Here is a 25,019-nt window from a genome sequence, read left to right as displayed (position 1 = left end):
TCAATCAAACTAATTATAAGTCTAGATATACGGTACTGTAACGACCAAAAAGAATGACATAATATCATTTATAATTTTTTTAACAATATTTATAGTATTTTTAACACATCAATAAAATACTATAAATATTTATTAGAACTATTATATATATATATATAAGGTAATTGATGAATTGTGCCTGTAATTACAAGGTAATTATTAAGTCATGTAGATGACATGATGAACACAGAAAGGAGGTGCTGCCGTGATGGAGAGATAGAGTATTTTATAGGCAAAATTAAGGGCTTTTTTTGGAAATTCGCCCGAGATTATTATTATATGTTTATTAGGTACCTTAGAACTCCATAAGTAAGTGCTTTTAAGGCATCAAACGTACAAGAGATAACAAGTCTATGTGAATGCCGTAACATATCACATGCACTTCCAGTAACACACACACATTGAGCAAAATGTGTAAATAGATAGAAAACCTCCATTGTTGCAGCAAAACGAAAGCAGCCTTTATTATTCCCACTCGTACTCCTTTTATCCTATGGAACTGAAAGAGAAGAGACCAGCGTTCTTCCAAATCTCTCTTTAGCCTCCTTGTCGAATGGATCATCACCCAGATACAAGTGGAAGTAAGCTCTGCACAGCAACTCACTCTCCACCTTGCTCACCAGCTCATCTTTCACTGCACCAAACAATCTCACAGTTATTAATCCATATGAGATGTTGCAATTCTCCAAAGTTCTCACCCTTGGCCTGCAGCACTTGTCCAGGAAGCCGAGTTATCTCGATGACCGATCCAGGAGGCAGTTTAGTGCCATCTTTCGCTGCTGCCATGACCCTGCAATGGATCACAAGAAAGGACGTGCTTAGGTTTAGGTTATACACGCGAGGAGGAAAGATAGGATATGTATTCTACTTCTTGATGAGCTCCTCGTTCTTCTGACCACCGGTGAGCTTCTTCAGTGATCCAACGAGGCCTTCATCAAAGGACTTCCTCACCATGCTCATGGTGAGGCCTTTGAACACTATCACCAGCCTCACAGCGATGCCCACGTCGCCGTCGATCACTGCCTCGTACAGTTCCTTACAGGGTTTCTCTGCGGCCTCGCCAAGCTTCGCCTTGAGAAGCTCCTTCAACCGAGCATCAATGTGGACGTACATTCCTGCACACAGAAACAGGGTTCGTGTCAGCATGCGCTCGCAGCATCTCGACCACAGCTCCACCGACCGAAGGCGTAGAAGTTGACGCCGAACGCCAGAAGTTTCCTTCTCCTTAACCCGGTGGCACACAGCTGCTTCCCATCAGGTAGCTTCGCAGGAAACGAGACTCCAGTCTTGGGCTCCACTTCCATCTTCTCCTCCTCCTCCTCCTCCTTCCTGCCTACTTCCGCTTGCATTGTGTGACAGCAGGTGGGGTACCGAGCGAGAACTCAAACGCATGTATAAGAAGGCAACGAGGGCATCGGAGCTTAAAGATCGGTGCGTGGCGGTTGAGGGCATTCAACCTGTGGATCAAAACGACAAGGGAAGGGAAGGGCATTCAACCATCGAGGGCGGTGACTCATTCATTCAGATTTTATTGCCTACTAAACTGCCTTGAATTGGACAGCAAACAACACCGTTGACCCGATTTAATGCTCTTTCTTCCCCATCCCTCATCGACCTCCGATGATCTTTCATCATTTGGTGGTCTTTTATATGAGATACAGACTTTAGACAAATTCCACCGTCGGATCGTAATCTCACTCACTCTGTGTGAATTTTTAGAAGATCAAATCAATCTCATCAGGTTGAGTTGATGATCAAAATTTATCACTTAGATATCAATCACATATACTTAATTCATATTCGTATATGGATACTGCTATCTTTAATATTGCGTGGACGGCGGTTGCACGGTGCGCAAAGCCGGTGTGCTTACCGCACGCAAGGCGATTAAAGTAGCCCGGTGGTGTTAATCGGTGTCTGATCTTGAAGCCGGTGAGCAGAACACGATACCAAAATAATATTATTACAGCAGTGGCAACGTTTCTTTAGAATATGTGTTGGTCAGATTACTGATTCCTTTTGGGGAATATTTGGCCAAGCATGAACTTTTATGCAGAAATATTTCTAATAAAATTTTAAATACCTAAAAAATATAATATATTAACTACAATGATATGTTTTGTACATTCAAATTCAGATGCAGGTATGCAAATCACCAACTTTAGAGGGATATCTTTTTCAAGTTTTTAAATAATATATTTACCTATCTAATTTTAATATTGCATATATATCTCTCTCTCTCTAAAATATATATTCTTTCCAAATATTTAATTCTTTCATACACATGAATTCCATTATCACATGTTCAAAATTAACTATTACTAGTTATTGCTATCCTTGATTTTTTTTAGAATTAGTAAGTATTTAAATGCTTGAAATACTCTAAAGTTACTTTCACTGATTATCTAATCCTTTACATTTATTAATAATTTCGAGGGACTTTTAATGCTAATTTAAAATTTAATATCATTATCCTAATGATCATTCGAGAAAGATTAATGGATTGACATATTTGTATTTTTTTAGTTTTATAAGGATATTATGTCAAACTTAAATTTAGAGGATAAACAAAAAAAAAAGTTATCTTTTTTTCTAAAACATGCCTCCAATTTTTTTTTTTATTTGATGTTTTTTCCCTCTAATATGCTAAATATCCCTTGTTGTCATTGCCTGCTCTTTCAGGTGGGTATTGTTGGGCATCACATTTATCATGCCCCTATTGTTAGGCTCTCGCTTGTACACTTCCCATCAATTATGAGACATTCGAGATATCAAGAGGCATAGAATCATGAGGTTTTGGAGCCAGAAATTGACAATGATATTAGCGAACGAGGAGAAGTGAATGTTGGTCCTTCGTCGAAGTAGTCCGTTTTGGAGGATCTACTCATTGTTGTTGCCATCACCACTATGGCCTTTGTTGACTGCACAATCAAAGAGGGAGGTTGAGTTGAAGGCGAATGCATCGACAAGGTGTCAACGCACCACTTAGTAATGTCGAAATCATTAACGAGTAGTAATATATCATTGTATAATTTAAGGATATTGATGGATTGCTTGATGTTCGAGGGAATGAATCGGATGAGTAATTGCTCCAAAAGGAGGTTCTCCTCGTCATATTTTTTTATTGTTTTGATAAATTTTTATTGTTTAGTGTAAGAGGAGGGGGGGTAATATTTTAAACATTAAAGTATATTATAGTAGAATTTAGCAATTACTTTGAATGTCTCACAATTATTGAGAAAAAAAAATGCAATTTTCATTTGGAAGAGAAGGTGGCAAAAGACATTTATGATATTAAAGAAAAAAAAATCACTAAATAGGAAATTTTAAAATCGAGGTACCTTCCTAAAAAAGCTAAAAAAAGAATATTCTTTGTAAAATCATCTTATAACAATTTTTATCAAATAAATAAAGAATAAAATTTTTAAAGACACTTATTTTTTAGAAATTCTCATAAAGCACCCTTGTTATGAAAATATAACCTTTAGCCTCTATCGATCCCTTTATTGCCTTCACCTTATATCGTCTTCTACCATTGTCATCACTCTCACTCTCACACTTACGAATGCTCGTCTCACTCTCACACCTCATCTTTTCTCGTGCGAGAACTATAGAAAATAATATTAGTCAATTAGGTAGTAGATTAAAACGATAAAAGTGAGGTAATAAGTCCGATGAAATTTAAGAATGGAGACGAATGTCTTAATAGGTCTGACACGATAAAGAAGTGGGTAGACAATAGTGGAGACAGTATAGATAATACAGATTATTTATATAGTAGGTGAGGATAATAGATCAAGAACTCATGTAGGACAAAGGCAACGGTGGATCTATCGGTGGTTAAAAGATAAAATTACCATTAAAAAAATTATGTCAAAAGTTTTGAAAGTAAGAGAAAACAGATAAATACGTGATTGAGGATAAATTCATATTTTGGAGTCCGAAAAGGCGGGCTGTAAGTGGAGGCAAAACAAATGTGACGAAAATTTGGAATCTCTCTCTCCCTCCTCCCTTTGTCTCGCTCTTCCTCGCGCTCGCTCCCTTCGATCCCGGATCGTTTCCACCGCCACCGGCGAATGGGCGACGCCTCCGGGCCCAGCTGCGGCGGCGACGACGAGTGGGAGATCTGCAACGACAACGGCTTCGTCTACAAGCGCCGCCGCCGCCACCTCATCCGGCCGGGCGAGTCGGCGGAAGGCCCGTCCATCGCTGAGGACCCGGAGGTCGAGCTGAGGCGGCACTGCCGGGCCCGCCGCCGGCGCTGCCTCCTCGACCTTCGGGACAGGTACCGGCAGGAGCTGGAGCAGTGGGATCTCCTGTCGTCGAGACTCCTCGACCTCGCAGCCCCGCCACCGTCCGCCGCCGCTTCGTCTTCGCGACCCGAGCCACCGTCGGTGGAGCTCCCGGAGCCTCCGGGTGGATGTATCTATCAGCCCTTGGTCGATGACCTACTTCATCAGGTACTGGATCGGTGTGAAGAGGACAACTTTTTAAGAGTTAGGGTTAGGGTTAGGCTTCCCGGACCAATTAATTTTTCTGGGTTGGCGTGTTTCAGGTGGAGGCTCAAGAGGCGATTCTCAGGAAGTTGTCGGAGATCTGCGACTATGTGGAATCGTTGTGCAGGGAGAAGGAAGAGGGCTTGGTCGAATCTCTAATAGAGTTGCCGATTTGGGGAAGTCCTCGGTCTCTTATGACCTCATTTTCTGATCGATTGCTTGATAACATATTATAGATCCATCAGGGATGTGTGTATTTTGTACCATCATATGTATCGTTTTCCCTCAGTTTGCTGATTCATGTATATCTATGATTGTGCGATGGTTTGCGAGGAAGGGATATGGTGCTGGTAGTTAGTAGTTCCTTGGTGCCTGTGCTTTCTTTCTCATGTAAACTAATTTAGGATTCTTGACCTCTTTGTCAGAGAATTTCTAATTAGTTAAGAGCGAAAAACAAGTCTCCTACTTTTGTCGAATGAAAAGATTTGCATACCTTTTCTGGTTCCAAGGTTATCTTAGCTGCAAGTTTGACATCACAGAAGTAGAACTGCGAATGCCATCTATTTGAACCATTTCATGCAATTTGTTTTCTAGATATTGTACATAGAGAAGCTTTAAACACTTGCTAATGTGACAAATTGTCACTTAGATTTCTGAGAAAAACATGAGGCTAATACCAGTGTCATCATTCATCAAAGAAGAAAAGCACAACTTGAAAGTTAAGAATGGACCTCAGATAACGTGATGGGTTAGTGTGACCAAATTAGACTATAATGATTGGGAAATATAGGATGTACTCTAATGTTTAATATAGTTATTAATCATATTTGTTATGAATTCTATTCTTTCATCTTTGAATTACAATTGTTATGTTCTCAGCTGTTAATGGCTACTAAAGTATCACACGCATCAGGGCATGTTAAAATGAACATTTTAGCAGAATTCGCAGATGAATGGTTGTCTCTTGTACTACGTCACATAATTGTTGGATGTTTGGCTGAACAACCTACTCGTTTTTCTTGGGCCATTTATTGTTAGTTTGATAGCTTAGGTCTCGTACGATCCTTTTTTCCACTATATAATGAGAATTCTTTGTCCTTAGATGTTGGTCAAAATTCTTTATGGCTATCAGGGATCAGCTCAAAACTTCTGGAGTCAGTTAATTTCTTGAATATTCATTATGATCCTTGGAGAAGTATTTAACAATTAAGAGCTGAGTATTAGTTAAAACATTATCTATTACTGATAGCAAACTAATAAATTCAACTTCCTTTGAGATATAGTCCAACGAACTGCATGTGCAAAGAGCTTGGAAGAGATTTCAGTGTCCTATCACACTTATTCCGGAAGGGATTATATCAGTTCCTGTCAGTGCAACTGTGACATTGGATATACACTGCTCTCTAATTAAGTGGTTGCAGCATTTGATGTTGAGTTAGAGCTAGCTTAAAAACACACTTCTCTTTTCTGATATAGCAGGATTTCAGCTGTTTATATTTCAGTAAAAACATTGCTGTTGAATCTTTTGCTGAATTCCATAGTTGCCTAGAGGTATACCTTCAACTTGTTCTGAAGCTCTATTTAATGTTGAAGATGAAAATGAGGATTTTTAATTGACTAATACATTGCTTGGACATTTTAATAGGAAGTATAAATTATGTGTCAGTTTGATATTCTAGGACTCATTGCACTTCACCTTTTGTACTATTTGGTCTTGGCCTGTTGATCATATGATACTGGTGCCGATCTGTTTGCTAAAATATGGAATTTAGAGCAATTGTACATTTAGATTTCCATAGGTGCTGATCAGGCGGAACTTCTAGCTTCTCAGTCCATGGTGGCATGTAAATGGACTACATCAACAAGATCTCCATCAAGACAATTAGGAGTTGCTTTTACTGCTAGAACTAATATAAGGTATGGCTTTTCTTTTTTTGTTTCGTCTATCTATTTCTGAACCATGAAATGGAGAATAAAGATCTTACTCTGCTGGAAGATTGCCTGCCTTGGAGATTAACTTATCTTGCTCCTGTAGAATTTACATTTCTTATTATCGTTCTTAAACTGACTGTGAATTGTTGGCTATAGAATCTCTGCATTGTGGCACAGAGGATACATAACTAACCTAATTCATTAGCTTGTGTCCTTGAGTGTGACCTGTGGTATCTGAAAGGCACTTATTATTGCTTTTCTCCATGCTTGCTCTGATTATATTACAGAATTTGCAACTACATCCTAATCCATCTTGCAGGCTGAATGTTTTAATACTTGAGATATCCACATACAACTTATAATTTTGCTTATCCATGCGGACTAGATTTTGCAGCTTTCCTGGTTTTCCTGACAGATCGTAGACAGCAGTCAAATTTCTACTTTCATCAACCTTATCCGACTTAAAAGAAGATGGAGGTAATGTGATATTTTGATTGGTTTTCACTTTTCATGCACAACCAAGTATTTGAGGAGCTGTTCTTCAATGTGGATTTCTAAATGTCCTAGTTGTCTTATTTTATATGGGCTTCAAAATGGCAAACAAGAGAAATAATAATTGTGGTGACAAAATTTGGTTTATTATATACAACAAAATTTGTTATATGTATACATATCTCTGATGATGTAGCTGCAGCATGATACTCCACAAGAATATAATGCAGCTTTGGTAAGATGGATAGAAATGAAAATTATGTTGAGAAAATATTTCTCAAGGAAAGATTTGGTTGAATCTGATCCTCTCCATCTTATCATTAAAAACAAGTGCTCTTAACAAAATAAATTAGAGCAAAGACGGGGGAGGTGTTGAACAGATAGGCTGTGGATGGTTGATGTTTAGTTGGTGACATGTTACCAAAAATACAACATGCATTGTTAGCTCTAATGTTACCTTGGGCTACTGCTACACAACATTGCAAAAAGGAAGCAAATATCTTCACAAATTATACATCTGAAATATGTAAATTAATTTTCTGTTGTAGCTAAAAATGGAGTGGTCAATTAGATGATCCATCATGTTGTTATGTCTTTCGCGCATACTTCTTTCTACAGTTTGAAAAGTGTCCTTATCTGTCACCGCCACAAACATCTATAAAGAAATCCAAGTCAATAAGGTCAAACTATAGTTAGTTAGCACTAGTTTATTTTAGTCAAACATATAAAATATATAAAATATTAATTAGAGTTGTAATAACAGCTAACTTATAATAGTGTCAAATGACATACATATACGTTTAAATTTTGAAAGATACATATATATAAATTTAAATTAAAATCGCTAAAGACAAAGAGCCTGTAACTTTGAGGAATATATATATATATATATATATATATATATGTATATTTGTAATTTTGTCTTAATTTACATATAAGCGCCGCCTTTACGTGAAAGGACGAATAGCCTTCATCATGTGATGCGCCCCTACCCTTCGAATGACCAAAGTACCCTCAAAACCTCTTCCCCAACCGCTTCATTCCATCAGCCGTCTCCGTCATTTCACCCCTTCCACCTCTTTCGTCCCTCACTGTCCGCAACCTTATTCTCTCTTACCGTGCCCCTCAAACCCGCCCCTCTGCCATCGGAGGATCGGTGAAACCCACGACGATGAGGCGATCTTCGCCTCTCCTCCGCCAGATCCTCCGAGGCGCCGCCTCCTCCTCCTCATCGTCGGTGGGCCGGCGCTCCGTTACCTACATGCCTCGGCCCGGCGACGGCGCGCCGAGGCCGGTGACCCTGATCCCTGGAGACGGGATCGGCCCCCTCGTCACCGGCGCCGTGCGGCGGGTGATGGAGGCGATGCACGCGCCGGTGTATTTCGAGACGTACGAGGTCCACGGGGACATGACCACAGTGCCGCCGGAGGTGATCGAGTCGATCCGGCGGAACAAGGTGTGCCTCAAGGGCGGGCTCGCCACCCCGGTGGGTGGGGGAGTCAGTTCCCTCAACATGCAGCTGAGGAAGGAACTGGACCTCTACGCGTCGCTCGTTCATTGCTTTAATCTCCCGGGATTGCCCACGAGGCATGAGAATGTGAATATTGTGGTGATCAGGGAGAACACGGAGGGTGAGTACTCAGGTTTGGAGCACGAGGTTGTGCCTGGTGTGGTCGAGAGTCTTAAGGTGCTTGTCGATCTTTTCCCTAATTAAAATCAGTGTTCATATTTCCATTGGATTTAGTTGGTATATGATCGGATCTGAGTGCAGGTTTTTGGATTTCATCATAGTTATCAGTAGCGATAAGCCAAATCAACTGCAAATGATAGAAGGGACAGAATTCAATTGGTTCTTGATTATTTCGTTAGATCTTTCTCAAAGAGTACTAGATTTGCTGCAAGCAACGCCAACTGTACATGCATGACCTTTGGGACATATATCTACAATAAATCCAGTTCCCACATACATTTTCCAATTGAAAAAAAATTAGTTTACCTAAGCACTTATAATCTCATAACTGCTTTGTGTCTAAGAACTCTGAACAAGACTGCTTAGGGGGGGTGGTTTTAGCATGAGCATTTCCTGGATGGTGTTCTTGTAGTAATATATCATATAATGGCCAATTTCTCCCATGAAGAGATGCCTTTATTTGTGATGCTATATTTTACAATTTTATTATAGGTAATATGAAAGACTTTTTTTGCTTCATTGGTTCTAGTCTTTACATATTTATTACCAAATTTAAGATCTCATGTCCATAGACTATGTTTCAACTGCTATCTCGCTGATTGTGAATTGCTTTCTTCTTGCTCAATGTAGTCCTCCCCATTTGGCATGTCTATTGAGTCTACTTTTTGTTCATGGATTGATGAAGTTTTGAGTCATTATATTAAAGCTTGGAAGATTTCAATGTCTCCTCATGTCCCATTTTTTGCAATTTTCTGAACTAAGAAATATTGATAGACTCCTATAAGTTAAGAATAGATATTTGTATTTAGTTTAAGGAGATGTGGGTGATGGAGAAAAATATATGTTACTTCGATGCCGCGAAAGAAAATTCAGAGGCTGGTTTAAATCCTATTTCCATTTTTTTTTTCATACCTCTTGTTATTCTATCAGTTCTTCTTTGCTACTACTATTCCCTGTTCATTTGCCTTTAGATGATAAGCTTGCAGTAGATTGCTTGTCATTCACTGTAATCTAAACTGCCAAAACATAGATTATTGTTGATGCTCATTTATAACCTCTAAATGCCCAGGTTCTGACAATTCTTCTACCCAAATATTTTCCTCTTAAGCATCTACTGTATTTTTATATTCTTTTACAACTGTTTAAAAAACCATATTTAATACTCCCGAATCTGCCTGTCTCATTGCAATGAAGAAATGGTTGGCCATACCTTATTTTATTGTTGGTTATGTTTCCTACTCGAGTCTTTTGGTGGTATTATAATAAATCTAAACCTCGGAAGTGGAGTTAAAAGATTTTTTAAACTCTTTTTCCTAAATAACAAACTACTTAAAGCCGTAAATTGTTAACTAATGATTTGGCAAGACTTCAGATAATGAGCCTGTAAAAACCCTATCCTGATTGGGTGCATTTGTTTAAACTTGACCGGGCAATTCAATGTTATCTCCCCTGATTTTACCCTCTTCTACGAAGAAAGAAAAAGAAATGAGTCTATAATACTTTCTCACTTTCATTTATTTGAACATTTGTGTTGCATTGAGATTTCAATTCAACTACATTATTTTTTTCCCCCTGTAAATAACTGTATGGTTTCTAGCATTCCTACTTTCTGTTTTACTCTTGGCCGTTAGTTTTGCCTATGCAGTCTTGCATTTACCTAGTCATTATTTAACTCTAGGAGACAAAATCATGATATGTCATATTTAAACACTGAAATGATTTCCTATTGTTAAAGCTATCTGGAATGTCTCCTGCTTGTCTTTTATTCCCTGACTAAATGTCTTTGCTAGGTGATAACAAAGTTCTGTTCAGAGCGCATAGCAAAGTATGCATTTGAGTATGCTTACCTTAACAACAGAAAGACAGTCACAGCAGTACATAAAGCCAACATTATGAAGCTTGCAGATGGTTTGTTCCTTGAATCTTGTCGCGAGGTTGCAACTAAATACCCAGGGATAAAATATAACGAGATTATAGTTGACAATTGCTGCATGCAACTTGTTTCAAAGCCAGAGCAATTTGATGTCATGGTATATGAAACATTCTTCATCATTTTTTCATTATAAATTTTGTGCTCTTTTTCATTTTTTCAAGACGCTGACTTGCTTTCAAATTTTAATATAATATGAATATGCTCAAATATGGTGTGGTAAGACAATGTGAATCGAGTATAATTAATGGTGTAAGGAGCGGTAGAGGGTTACCTAAGAAAATACCACTAAAAATTGTAACTAAGATATTTAAACACTCTTGGTATAACTAGAGATATTTCATTACACAAAGCTCAGTGATAGGAACAGTTGAGGCATGATGGTTTGTTGTTGTATATGATGCAAAACTGATATCTGAACTTTTTAAGTTGTAATGGACATTTGGTTATCTAGGCTTTGAAAAGCTTTACTTAGTTTAACTTATTTGACTCAGGACTAGGGTTTGCCATACCACGATGTATGGCTTAGTACGGGTAGTAGGTACGGACCGGTACGTGGACTATCTTATATCGAGCGGTACACGTTACATGACCCCATATCGTGTGATATGGGGTCTGTACCGATCGGTAATGATCGAAATTCGATTATCGATCAAGGGCTGAGATTGCCTCGTTTCAAACGATCAATTTGACCGTTTGAACCATTTTTAAACCCTTTCCTCCGCTCTCTTTCACCCGTTTTACTCTCTCAATCTCTTCAACTCTCTCAAACTTTTTCTCAATCACATCTCTTTATCATTATCATATTTTCACTCTTTTAAACTCACCAAAGCTATGACTAGTAGATGTTGTTGGATCAAATTTGGGAGGATTAAGATAAAGAGCACTCTAATCAAAAGGTATGTATTCTTGGTCAAAATGTGGTGAAAGGAGTCGAACAACATCGAGTTACACTGCTCGAGGAACTAGAGACACCTAACCGTTACAGTCGTCCACCCAGCATGTAAAGGCAAAGGTGGAAAGGTAGTAGCATTAGTCACATCGTTGGAGAGAATCGAGTAGGGCGACGAGACACCTTCTCAATCACATTCAACAACTCACTCGATCCAGAGACGTGGTAGCGACGTGGGTAGTAGTGCCTCAATCGATGATGGCAGCAACGTCGGGGAGTCGATGGTCCTATGTACACAATTTGAGGGTGGTGCATGGACTGAGGAGCAATAATTTACACATGCTACCTAAGATTTAGATCATGAAGTTCGATGAGGTACTAGTTAAGTTTATATACAAAAGGGGAAGGGAAGACAGTGGATGATTTTGAGTAGATCTGATTGAGCCTACACGACATAGATACAGAGCGAAGCTCATCGCATTCACAACTGTCGTATTATGAAAAATCTTATAGCCAACAGTAGTGTGGTGATAATTGATCATTCTTCTCCAAGTAGTAGTATGGTGATCGATCTTATGATATGGAGCATCAGATCAGTGAGAAAGTAAATGTTTTAACAGTCTCCATGCTCCGCACTAAGATATGCCACAATCGTCCTTACTTTGGGAGTTGCTTCGAACATTTGTGGTTTACGACGGTCAGACTACGACCATCACCACATTGATGCACCAATGACATACGATATCAGTATACTATGTCATGGGATCACTTTTAGGATTGGGTCCGACAAACATATCAAATTGATAAATAGATACATAGGATCGAGGATTCTAATTGATCGTCTGTGAAGCTTTTGGTGGTATAATCAGGTATGTCCATCGATTGATTGCTTGATTTATTTGAATATTTAAGTTTAAGTTATTTAAAAAATAATTTAATAATTCAAATAATTTCTTTGTAGATAATCAATATTAATGAAAAAATGGTCTGAAATGTATCACAAAACTACTTAAAATTCGAAAAAGATATGTCACTATTCTTTCTTAATTTAGATTATTTTTGCTAAAATTATACTAAATTAATATTTATTTCTAACTTAAAAATCCTAATCTATTTTTATTTTTATTTTTCAGGAATATTTGGAGCTATTTTTGATAATTTTATCATATCATCGGTACACCATGTTGTATTGACATATGATATATTGGTACATTATGGTATATACTGTATCAATGGTTGGTCGGTACGTCGATATGGATCGGTAAGATGAATTTTGCTCAGGACTTTTGTGTAGTGTCGGTAAATAACAAAGCAAGCAGTTATAGATTTAGAGTGAAAATGGCAACAATTATAAATACTTTAAGAACCATCACAGATTTCATCTAGAAGAGAGTCCTTGGTTGACTTTCTTCATTGCTTTTAGAAGATTACCTTCAATATATTCGAAATTGCTGAATCAGCATGTGAAGATTAGCTTCAACTCTTCACTTGTAGTGCAGAGTGTTGGAGAAATATCTTTGAAGTACAAAAGTTGATATTAATCATGTTAGTATTACCATTAATAGTAAACTTTGTTCTTTTTTCTTCTCAATCATGTTCTCTTAACATAAATTCTGGTTTTGAAATTCTGGGATTGTCCTTGTGATAGGGATCACCAGGTTATAATTAGTAAGAAGATAAATTAAATATATAATATCTAATTAAAAGAACAATTGGTGAGGATCATCAGCTCACAAGAAAAGTTCATGTGTGAGAATTTGAATAAATAATCGTGTTCATTCATGGAGTTATAATTTTGAACTATACCTTATGTCTGTTTTATGTTATACACAAGGAGCTTGCCAATCCAGAAATTAATCTTGCAGGAAACTTTCTGATAACAGCCTGTAAATCGTTAAAGATATGATTGCCGTTAAAAAAAGGAAAACATTTTTTGTCTTCAAATTACATAGTGTTATTTCACTTCTTTTGTTCCAGGAACCTCGTTTGTGCACTGTGAATTGTGTTATGTAAATCTTCATTCGTTTGACCTTTGCAGGTCACACCAAATCTTTACGGCAATTTGGTGGCAAATACAGCTGCTGGAATTGCTGGAGGCACTGGAGTCATGCCAGGAGGTACTTTCAGAAACTTCAGAATGTTCTCAGTTTGTAGCGAATTCGAATTGCTTTTGGTGCATGCTTAAACATACATTCTTGATTCTTTTCATGTTTCTGGCAAGGCAGAAGTGATAAATTAAATATTTTGGTTCCATTTGGATGCTAAAACTATTTCAAGAAGTAGAAACTTGCACACATATCCATCGGTCTTCAGGAGCCAAAATTTACATTAAATGGGTGCAAACATGGTTTTGGATACCAGTGCAGTACCTGCATCAGAATCTCATCAATTTGAGACGTTTCAACGTGTATGGTAGTATGTTTTGGTATTCCAACAGGGAAAAGACTAAGAAGTTAATTAATATGTCGTTTCTGGCCAGTAAATTCAGTTTATTGGTATAGAGATACTGGTCGATACAAAACCTTAGTATTTGAAACCATGGTACAATATTTCTTAATCTTTTTGTTTGATCCTCGACTTTCCTGTTTAACCGACAAATCGGTTAACCTGTTGGTCGCTGGACCACATGACTGTCTATGGGACATGGCACTGCAGAACCAAATGTACTTTGCTACTGCACTACTACTTGGTACACCTTGTTTCATGCTGTAATCATCATCCAGTGAGCATCATGCATGCTCCCCAGGTTTGGTGACTGCAAGGGTCTGTCATACTTGTTCATTTGATGTTCTGAAAAACTCTTTTGCGATTGGTTATTCTTGCCGAAATCCCCCTTGAGGTTTCTATGAATCACTTCCCCAGATCATCTAAATTCTTTTTGTTGTCAGGTAATGTTGGTCAGGATCATGCAGTGTTTGAGCAAGGTGCTTCAGCGGGCAATGTAGGAAATGAGAAGCTAGTGGAACAGAAGAAGGCAAACCCGGTGGCCCTGCTCCTTTCGTCCGCGATGATGCTGAGGCACCTCCAGTTTCCATCATTTGCCGATCGCCTGGTGACTGCCGTCAAGCGTGTGATCGCCGAGGGCAAGTACAAGACCAAAGATCTGGGAGGGAGCGGTACAACCCAAGAGGTTGTCGATGCAGTCATAGCAAACCTGGACTGAGGTCTCACTTTACCCCCGGAATCTCAGTAATCAATTTTCAGTAAATTTCAGCCATGATTCTTCTAAGCTTTCCTCAGATAATCTGATGAGGTTTTGATCACTTTGTGCAATAATTGTCACCGAGATTTCGCATATGGATTACGATCTTTGATAGTTTTCATCGGTTGGAAAATAAGCAAGCAGGGTGTAACCCATATAGAGTCTTGTTTATTTTAAGCTAATATACTCATACATGAAGAAATTAAGATCTTGTGTTGTTCTATGTGGATAATGCGTGTTGATTGATGAATGACATGCTTTTTTATTAGCATTCATAATAAGAATCGTCAATCCAGAATGAATGTTATGGTGAATAAAATAACATATCACTCGTAGAGAATCTTGATTATAATCTTATTTAAAAATAGTATAGTCGATGTGGGAATTATTACTATATTTTGTATATTATTGTTCCAAAATTAATAATAATAATATTTATTTAAAAAAATAGAAATTTATTTTAAAAAATAATATTTTATTTTCCTGAATTAAAAGAATGAATTAGAAAAACCTTCTCCGTCCACCCATCGCCATCAGATAGAATAAAGAAAGTAATAAGCAATGATGGATCGGAATGCGACGGGGAAGGAGGTCGTGGGAGGTCCGTCGCTGGTTTTTGGAGTAGAGGGGTGGGGGAAGGGGTGATGGATTCGTGGAGCGGTGCCATTCGATCTGTTGCAGGCGGCGACAAAAGATACAGAGGAGGATGTTCTATGTATCTGAAATTGGGTGCTTTTGTCGGAGCTCTCATGAGGGGGGGGGGGGAAGGGAGGGGGTGACGGACGCGTGGAGCGATGCATTGCAGACGACGACAAATGATATAGAGGGGGATGTTCTCTCTCTCTCTCGTCCGTCCCTGCGATACAGAGGAAAGAAGGAGAACCTAATCTTTTGTCTCCCTCAGCTCGCCATCGATCCATAGAAAAGCCCGCTTTAACATAGCTATCATACCATGCCTCTCTAGCATTGCTATTGGTCCACTTTAGCATTGCAAGTGTTGATGGTAGGTATTGGGCAATGTTCTTCCCCCCTCGTAGGTACATGGAGATGCCAGATTCAGAAAGCCTAGTGAGGCAAAGGCAGAAAGAGCAGGGAGCAACCTGAAGACACACGGAATCCGGTCTCGTTCCATGGTTCACACATTTTGGCTAGCTTGCTTGCTGCTGCTGTCTGTCTGTCAAAAGAGAGCCTACATTGTTAAAGGAACTCTCTGCTGTGCTTCTGTCACTTTGCCCTCTCTCTCTCTCTCTCTCTCTCTCTCTCTCTCATCACTAAATATCCTGAATGTCCGACATGCAAGAAGATTCGAAGTCAAACACCTCCTTTTCTGGCTTTGCTCTTCTTTACTTCCCTGGCTGCAGCGGTCACGGTGAAGGACTTGTTCTTGGAGCTAGAAATAGCGGACGAATCCTGGCATACCAAAGCGGATGATTCACTTTTCGGGCTTCGGTTGCTGCAACCGCTATGTTCGGCTGAGGAAAGGGTGCCGAGCTCTTCGATGGCAGCTTTGGACACGGTGAGCAGCCATTGCTCCGTGCCACGTCGATGGAGAGCCTCATCCTTCGATCCCTCGGCCCATTTGCGGTAACCATCTTGCTGTGCCTGCATTTCCTCAGAGCCCTTTTACGCTTACCAACTGTCGTCGCCTTCCTGCCTCTCCACCGATGTGGCTGAATCACCAAGAGGAAGGCTTGGCCGAGTAGATGTTGGAGCCGCATTCGCGACGCCGATATTGGAGGAGGCTAAGAAGAGATCACGAAAGCCATCGGGACAAAAGATTGTCGGAGTGGAGGAGGGGAAGCAGGAGTTGTTGGGAAGAAGAAGATGAGGAGGGTTGAACTCAAGTTGCTCGTTCGAAGACTGGTCGAATATGTACTCGGAGTCTCGGATCGGAAGCATTTTTCTGGTCTGCTAGGACGGGGAAGAAGAGATATTTGTTGAGAGGTAGAGGAAATCTATGAACTGCACCAAACCTTCTACCTTACGTGGTAGAATGGTGGGGGGGTGGGTAGTACAACAGTATGAGCCTTTGCTCGATGGAGCTCAGGAACTGGACGCGGAACGTTTCACCTCGAGTGCAGTTGGTTTTTCATTTTCATTTTGGTTGACGGTACCAACTTATGTCGATAGTCATTCAGGGTTAGGGTTAGGGAAGGGATGATGGATGCGTTGAGCGGTGCCATTCGAACTGTTGCAGACGGCGACAAAAGATGCAGAGGAGGATGTTCTATGTATCTGAAACGACTAGGTGCTTTTGTCGGAGCTCTCAAGGGGAGGGAAGGGAAGGGGTGATGAAGACATGGAGCGGTGCATTGCAGGTGACAACAAGCGATACAAAGGGGGATGATTCTTCTAAGCTTTCCTCCCCCCCCCCCCCCCCCCCCCTCGCGGAGATCTCAGCATTCAATTTTCAGTAAATTTCAGCCATTGAGGTTTTGATCACTTTGTGCAATAATTGTCACCGGGATTTCACATATGGATTACGATCTTTGATAGCTTTCATCGGTTGAAAAATAAGCAAGGATATAACCCATATAGAGTCCTGTTTATTTTAAGTTAATATACTCATACATGAAGAAATTAAGATCTTATGTTGGCCTACGTGGATGATGCGTGTTGATTGATGAATGACATGCTTTTTATTATAATGAATGTTATGGTGAATAAAATAGCATATCACTCGTAAAGAATCTTGATTATAACTTTATTTAAAAATAGTATAATCGATGTGGAAATTATTTATATATAAATATATAAATATATATATTATTATTCCAAAACGAATAATAATATTTATTTAAAATTCAGATAAGAATAATAAGTTAGTCTGAATTTGATTTTGAGTCGATCATAATATTTTTATATATGCTTAAGATGTTTTTCTGGATGTATAAGAAAAACATTGTACATAGCATAACTGTTAATTTGTTGAACTAATTAGTAAGATATCATGGTCCAATGCAAAGGATAAAAGTTTTTTTTCTCTTATAAGAATAAGATATCGTGGTCCAATGCAATGCGAAAAGAAAAATGAAGAACACATCTCTTAGAAAATGAAATATCACGTCTCTTACAAATGCATATAATCGTACGAAAAGAAAATTGATGATCACATTGCTCGTTATAGGTGCCCAGCAAGCCAATCACGTGAGTGATGACACGTGTGACTTGATACAGAATCTTTTTGCTTATTATATTTTGACGTATATCACTTTATAACTATTGCATATATATATATATATATATATATATATATATATATTGTGATGTCGCAATGGGAATCGGATCGTGATGAGATCACGATAATGAGATCGATTCACCTTTAAACACATATCCTAAATAATCCCGGTCATAGGCTACTCGAGAGGGACATCGTGATAACTGGACAGACTGGTGTGCTGTATACCCGTCCATATGATGGATGCAGCTGGTCTCATAGCTGCTCGTATAGGAACACTATGAATACAGTACAAGTGCTCATTGGAGAATAAGTTCACTGATTGATCCGCTTACGGAATGTTGGATGGTTGATGATGCCTTATTATCAGACAACGATTCTATAGTCCTAGTGGTGTATTTGGTCCTTATACTTGAGACACCAAGGATGTCCTTTATGAGTGCTCCACTCTTTGATACCAGACTTATAGGTTTGGCTGTCCCAGATCTAGTACAGCTGGTCATTGGAAGTGGTAGTCGACCTTACAAGGGCTATTGAGTGTCGATAGAGGATCATCCACTCTCGACGTCATGAGAGAAATATCCCATGTGTTCTTGCTCAGACAAATCCCTGGCCAGGGTCATTCGGGTTGAGAGAGAAAGAGTTCTCCGGGAGAATCCGATTAGAGCGAGACTCGAGTAGAAACTGTATGGGTTTGACAGCACCATGCTCGATATACGGTCTCTGGGATATTAGAGGGATGAGGGACTATAGATACACGGTAACTGAGGATAGACAGGTCCAATGGATTGGATTCCCCTATATCGTTTGGGGACTACGGCGTAGTAGCCTAGTACGTTTGTAATCGATGAGTCGAGTGAATTATTACATAGATAATAATTCATTGAGTTAGAAGGAGTTCTGACATGTATGACTCACGGCCAGCTCGATATTGGGCCTAGAGGGTCACACACATATGATAGGCATTGCGATGAGTAGAGGTTCGGATATGATATATCCAACGGAGCCCTTGTCTTATTGGATGCAGATCCAATACCCACTAGGGGATGACCCATTAGGGTTTGACAGGGGGTCTCTATAAATAGGAGGGATTCAGAGCCTCATAGGCTAGAGCCTTTGCTTGCCTCTCCTATTCTCCTCTCCCTCTCCACCTCAAAGCAGGCCTGGAGTTTTGAGGAGCATCGTCGCAGCCCTGCTGTGTGGATCACCGCTAGAGAGGAGGACGCTTGACCTCCTTCACCCCCTCTCCTAAGGATATGCAAGGAAATAGGGATATACGATCTCCCTATGTAACATAATATATTCTATACGTAGTTTTAAGTTTCGCGGATTTTGCGCACTAATCTTTGCACGACGACGAACATCTCTTTGGGAATCGAGAATTTTGTTTTCTTGTTCTTCCGCTACGCATATGATGTCGCCCCCAAGATTTTCCAAGCACACATCTCTTACTACGCACATAATCGAGCGGAAAGAAAAATGAAGGCACGAGAAAAAAAAGAAAAAAGAAGAAGAGAATTAATCAGAAAAATCCGAAATTTTTAGGAATTTGCTCTCTCTCTATATATAATAATAATAGAGGTACAAAAAGCTTATCAAAATCCTTTGGGTTGGCCGTGTGCGGGTCAGCACGAATCGGACTGGGCGAACCGGCCCGGCCCATTCCTTACATCGATGCGCGCGACTCACGCTGTAACCTTTAACTGTAGCCCCTGCGACCAAAAACCCTATCTCAGGTACGGAGGGAGGGAAGATGACGTCTGCTGCAGGTGGAACGCCACCCCAAAACCCTACCCCTACTGCAGGAGAGGCGGAGCGGCGCCGTTCCCCCATCCGGAAGAAGACGGCGACGAGAACGAGGGATGCTAGTGGCAAAGAGGATGTGGTGATGGAGGAGGAGAAGGAGGGCGCCTTCCTCCTTGGTGAACCGACCTTCTTGAACCTGGGTGGCGGGCGTTTGCGGTGCGTGGAGACGGGGCATGAGTTGCTCGCCAAGGACGAGGAGGCCTACGGCCGCACCAAGGCCTGCCGCCTCGCGATCATCGACGCCGCCGTTGCCCAGAAGAAGCCTCCCCTCAATATGTTCCAACCCCACCCCACCTCCAAGTGAGCAGCAGTAAAGATATGATTCGTATGTGGAAAGATAGGTTGTTTTACTGTTTGATCGCAGGTCGCAGCTGGTGTGCAAGCTGACTGGTGATTCGGTGAATAAATCTGAGGAACATATCTGGAAGCACATCAATGGAAGGAAATTCCACAATAAATTAGGTATTTTTTTTTGTTTACAGAATTAATATTTTTGCTGCTTATCCACCATTCTTTTTAGTCAAAATATGCTTCTTTCCTTGAGGCATTGTGCCATATTTGTAACTATGAAAATTCTGACTTCTTTTCATTCACTATATGCAATGCATGGCATCTCCACATGTTACTTTGGTTCTTGCTGTCGTGAGTGATTCTATATGACACTGAATCATAAACAAGAATTCCATTTAAAATATTAGGGAATGATCATCATCAGTGTAATCTTTGAAGTTGATATTGGCCAAAATGATGTGCCTTGTGCTATGTCCTTGTTGCAGAACAAAAGGAAATGGAGAAGCATTCCTCTGCAGAAGCAGTGGAGAAAGACACAAAACAGTCAAAGAAGCAAGTGAAGTCAACTCTGGGTTCTCGCAATAGAGTTCGGAAGAAAGACATGAACATGAATGATTCACATACCAAGAAGACAAAGGCAGATGATGATGATGATATGGTGGAGCCTGAATTTTGGGTTCCTCCTGTTGGAAGTCGCAGGGACCTTGATGATGGAAAAGATCGTTGGGATCCTCAAACAAACATGGTTGATGAGGCAGATGATGGTAGTGGCCTAGGTAATATGACGATGCCATTCCGTTAGGAATATAGTTGACATTATATGTTTTTGGTGAATTTATCTTTGAATTATATTCCTGAGATTGGCAAAAGTTTACTCGCTGATATGTTCTTGCTAGGCTTTGGCAATCATTAACACCGATAAAGATTATTTTATGTATTCTTCTAGTCATGTAAAATTTATCTGAACGACTTGGCTGTTAACCATTTCTTTGTGGAACATAATTTGACATTATATTTTTGTTGAATTTATCTAAGACTAATACTTTTTGAGATTGGCAAAAGTTTACTCACCTATATATTCTTGCTAGGCTTGAACGACCATCAACATTAATAAAGATTATTTATATCATTCTTATTGTCATGTGAAATCTATCCGAACAACTTATCTGAAATCAATCTGGGCACACTGATAACCATTGCTTCCTTGATTCTGCATGTTGTATTTGAGTATGTCTCTTAGAATTTATCCAAATTTGTTCTTTATATCATTCTTATTGTCATGTGAAATCTATCCGAACAACTTATCTGAAATCAATCTGGGCACACTGATAACCATTGCTTCCTTGATTCTGCATGTTGTATTTGAGTATGTCTCTTAGAATTTATCCAAATTTGTTCTTTATATCATTCTTATTGTCATGTGAAATCTATCCGAACAACTTATCTGAAATCAATGTGGCTGATAACCTTGCTTCCTTGATTCTGCATGTTGTATTTGAGTATGTCTCTTAGAATTTATCCAAATTTGTTCTTGCAAGGCACACATATTGGGCCTTTATCCACATAATTCTGAGATGAATTAACAGGATAAGTGGAATCTTTGTGACATGTTTTAGTAATATAAAACAATTGATGCTTGCAGTTTGCATTGTTTGATTTTTATGTGGCATGTGTCTCTTTATATTTGGCTGATTATAATCTTTCCATGTTTTTCATCAGATGGAATATCTGAAAAAGATGACCCAGAAACAATTGAGCTTTCCAATCGGTAAGTTAGTTCTCCTTAACCTACTTCAACAGGTGCTGCTCTTCACTTAAAGGTTTGAATTTATCTTTTTCTTTGGTTGTGATCTTTTTTTTGTTTCTGGAACACAAACCGTTGACAGGACTAAGCGAATGTCAATAGTTGTTGGCCCCAGCAGCTTTGCTTCAAGGAAGAAGAAGATTAAGAAGGCTGCAACCCTTCCAAATGGTAGTTGAAATAAGAGGTTGTTCACTTAATCCATCCTTTGTCTGATTAGCTACATTTCAGAATTATAAGATTGTCTACCATTATGGATTCCATTGAAAGTGGATAATCTATATCTTGCAGCATTTTGACCTACAAAACTCATCACTGGTTGTGTCATTTATGTGAACAACATCACGCCAAGAAGTTGCTGAGGAACACCTGCATGCTCTGTCTCTTTCCAACCGCGCTATCAAATGATCCATCTTAAGTAAAAGTTATTGTGAAGCGCCAGTTTCTATCCGTTTCACACTGGCATATGGTTTGCAGCACAATTAATAGTGAATTTGCAGTGATGAGTTAGTGACTGCAAAATGTGTTCCCTCTTGAGCATGTTCATATACATATATTTGATCCTCTATCGAGATCCTCTAGTCCTTGTGTTCCTATAAATGCTTATGATTTATTTGACTCATTCTTATACCAAACCTGCTTACAGTTGAAATCCTAATGCATTTCATGGTTATCATGATAGCCCTCTCGTCTCTGTTATCACCTGTATCAGTTTCTGTTCTGATGTAACGTTGAAAAAATTTAGTTGCCTTGATGAATGTGATTTCTGTGCTGATTAGAAAATCCTGAAAAGTTATATTATCCAAGACTTGAAGCGATGAGGGTTTGTTGTTGTGGAAGCACCTGGTTAGAGTTCTAGGCATTTGCATCTGAGCATGAAGCAGAGCCTAATCTGAGCAGTTGCCTGGAGGTTTTATGAGTCTTTCAATAATGGAAAGAGTATATGATAAGTATCCGAAGCTCTTAGAAGGTTTCAAGTACTGAGAAATATTTTGCACCTTTGGAGCTTCTTTGCTAAAGTTTCTGATCACAAACTCCTGTAACAGAGTCTCATTACTAAATTACTCCATGCAGCAATGATGTTTATTGTTTTTCTTTGTTGTTTCTATCAATTGTTTTGCTTTGATATGAATCTTATCTGTCTCTACATGCTATGCATACTAGCTTCATCACAATGCCATTATTTTTATCTTTTGCTTTGCGATCTTGTTGAAGTCATGTCAAGCTTTCTTGAGTCTTCAAATTCATCAAAACAACAGCAGTTCTATATAATGACATGAATCTTCTTGTACCTGGTACAAATTACATTGTTGGATTCATTGGAAGTCATATAGTAGTCTTGCATGTGCTTTTGGTTTTCCTTTTACCAATCTAAGCATTACCAATTATGAGGTTTTAACTGATTCATTGCTACAGGGGTTTGCATGTGCTTCGGTTTTTCTTTTACCAATCTAAGCATTACCGATTATGAGGTTTTAACTGATTCATTGATACAGGGGTTTACAGCATCAAACTTCACCGGAGGGTTGATGAGGCTATTTCCAATCTCTTGATGAGGTTATTTTCGATCTCAACATGAAGTGGCGGATGTGGATATTATTGAAAAATCTTGGGGACGATATCATATGTGCAACGAAAGAACAAAGGGGGGGGGGGGGGTGAGTTGGTAACGAAAAATGAATCATGTGTCGTCCGAGTGGAAGTTGGTTGCTTCATTTTTATTTTGGTTGATGGTACCAATTTTCATGGATAGTCTGAATTCAGGGTTAGGGTTAGGGTTTGGATCTAAGCCTTAAGGGATGATGTGGTCCCAAAAGAAAATTTTCGTGGAGCGATGCCATTCGATTTATTGCAGGCAACAACAAAAGATGCAGAGGAGGATGTTTTACGTATCTGAAAATGACTGGGTGCTTTTGTCGAAGCTCTCAGGAAGGGGGGGGGGAGGGAAAGGTGAAAGACGCGTAGAGCGGTGCATTGCAGGTGACGACAAACGATACAAAGGGGGATGTTTTCTCTCTCTCTCTCTCTCTCTCTCTCTCTCTCTCTCTCGTCTACAACCCCTTGGCGTCGTGGAGGTCTTTGTAATCAATTTTCAGTAAATTTCAGTCATGATTCTTCTAAGCTTTCCTCTAATAATCTGATGAGGTTTTGATCACTTTGTGCAATAATTGTCATCGAGATTTCGCATATGGATTAAGATTTTTGATAGTTTTTAACAGTTGGAAAATAAGCAAGCAGGGTATAACCCATGTAGTCTTGTTTATTTTAAGCTAATATACTCATACATGAAGAAATTAAGATCTTTTGTTGGTCTATGTGGATAATGCATGTTGAATGATGAATGATATGTTTTTTGTTAGCATTCATAATAAGAATAGTCAAATGAATGTTATAGTGAATAAAATAGCATATCACTCGTAGAGAATCTTGTTTATAATCTTATTTAAAAATGGTGTAGTCAATGTGAGAATTATTATTATTATTGTATATTATTGTTTCAAAACTAATAATAATAATAATAATATTTATTTAAAATTCAGATAAGTTAGTCTGAATTTGATTTTGAGTCGATCATAATATTTTTATATATGCTTAAGATGTTTTTCTGGATGTATAAGAAAAACATTGCATATGGCACAACAGTTGATTTGTTGGACTAATTCATAAGATATCGTGGTCCAATGCAAAGGATAAATTTTTTTTTTCTCTTACAATACATATAATCATGGAGTAGTGTCAGGCTCATAAGCAAGTAAAGCAAGGTATAGCATACTTTGAGTTAGTAATCAAAGAACGAGACCAAGGAAGCAAGAAAGCAGTACAAGAGTTTTTAGATCTGGTGTGATTTATCGACAATCTTTCCATTTTACGGGTTAGTGTTATTTTACCTATGGAAATATTAGCCAAGAATTAAAATCAGTTTGACTGAATTTGACTACATAAGAAAAATTTCTACAGTGACAAGTTTCTACGCAAACCGGATGACTCAGCTTTAAACAGGTTGTGCATCCGACTTATGAAGCAACTCCAAGATCCATATATATATATATATATATATATATATAGAGAGAGAGAGAGAGAGAGAGAGAGAGAGAGAGAGAAATGGTTTGCTGAAGGCAGACTTACTCTTATTGGGGGGGTGGCGCGCGGAGGGACCCGGTTGCAGCTTCGGCGTCTTGGCCGAGCGACCAAACACGCGCATGGGGGGTGCTTCTGGAGTGAACGGTTAGGTGGGACCCGCCGTCACTGAGTCTTCGTTTCTCCGCGGTC

General features: G+C 39.2%; 4 protein-coding genes across 6 annotated transcripts; 3 read left to right on the top strand and 1 right to left on the bottom strand.

The window, feature by feature from the left end:
* Positions 1 to 475: 475 nt before the first annotated feature.
* LOC135605075 (chalcone isomerase-like protein 1) lies at positions 476 to 1,477 on the bottom strand. The gene is made up of 4 exons (XM_065094761.1): positions 1,220 to 1,477; positions 908 to 1,154; positions 738 to 829; positions 476 to 673 (listed from the first exon to the last, which is right to left on the bottom strand). Exons 1-4 carry the CDS (start codon positions 1,386 to 1,388, stop codon positions 531 to 533), a joined length of 651 nt encoding a protein of 216 aa, XP_064950833.1. The 5' UTR covers positions 1,389 to 1,477; the 3' UTR covers positions 476 to 530.
* Positions 1,478 to 3,987: 2,510 nt separating this feature from the next.
* Positions 3,988 to 5,029, top strand: LOC103976800 (uncharacterized). The gene is made up of 2 exons (XM_009392124.3): positions 3,988 to 4,499; positions 4,595 to 5,029. The coding sequence occupies exons 1-2, from the start codon at positions 4,116 to 4,118 to the stop codon at positions 4,769 to 4,771; spliced, it is 561 nt and encodes a 186-aa protein (XP_009390399.2). The 5' UTR covers positions 3,988 to 4,115; the 3' UTR covers positions 4,772 to 5,029.
* A 3,004-nt stretch (positions 5,030 to 8,033) lies between these two features.
* Positions 8,034 to 14,896, top strand: LOC103976802 (isocitrate dehydrogenase [NAD] regulatory subunit 1, mitochondrial). Of its 2 annotated transcripts, none has more exons than XM_009392127.3 (4): positions 8,034 to 8,646; positions 10,440 to 10,679; positions 13,510 to 13,588; positions 14,360 to 14,896. In XM_009392127.3, exons 1-4 carry the CDS (start codon positions 8,131 to 8,133, stop codon positions 14,632 to 14,634), a joined length of 1,110 nt encoding a protein of 369 aa, XP_009390402.1. In that variant the 5' UTR covers positions 8,034 to 8,130; the 3' UTR covers positions 14,635 to 14,896. The 2 variants fall into 2 exon arrangements, with proteins under 2 accessions (XP_009390402.1, XP_009390404.1); XM_009392129.3 differs by having other exon boundaries at positions 8,037 to 8,646; positions 10,452 to 10,679.
* A 4,679-nt stretch (positions 14,897 to 19,575) lies between these two features.
* LOC135606220 (uncharacterized) lies at positions 19,576 to 24,064 on the top strand. 2 transcript variants are annotated; one of them, XM_065097141.1, is made up of 6 exons: positions 19,576 to 19,957; positions 20,022 to 20,119; positions 20,434 to 20,724; positions 21,668 to 21,716; positions 21,835 to 21,936; positions 23,246 to 24,064. In XM_065097141.1, the coding sequence occupies exons 1-5, from the start codon at positions 19,605 to 19,607 to the stop codon at positions 21,926 to 21,928; spliced, it is 885 nt and encodes a 294-aa protein (XP_064953213.1). In that variant the 5' UTR covers positions 19,576 to 19,604; the 3' UTR covers positions 21,929 to 21,936; positions 23,246 to 24,064. The 2 variants fall into 2 exon arrangements, with proteins under 2 accessions (XP_064953213.1, XP_064953212.1); XM_065097140.1 differs by lacking the exon at positions 23,246 to 24,064 and adding an exon at positions 22,041 to 22,503.
* Positions 24,065 to 25,019: the final 955 nt, after the last annotated feature.

Source organism: Musa acuminata, chromosome BXJ2-2 (genome assembly GCF_036884655.1).
Source record: "Musa acuminata AAA Group cultivar baxijiao chromosome BXJ2-2, Cavendish_Baxijiao_AAA, whole genome shotgun sequence".
NCBI lineage: Eukaryota > Viridiplantae > Streptophyta > Magnoliopsida > Zingiberales > Musaceae > Musa > Musa acuminata.
The sequence above is the reverse complement of the archived record's forward strand: the minus strand, read 5'-3'. Positions and strand labels throughout refer to the sequence as shown.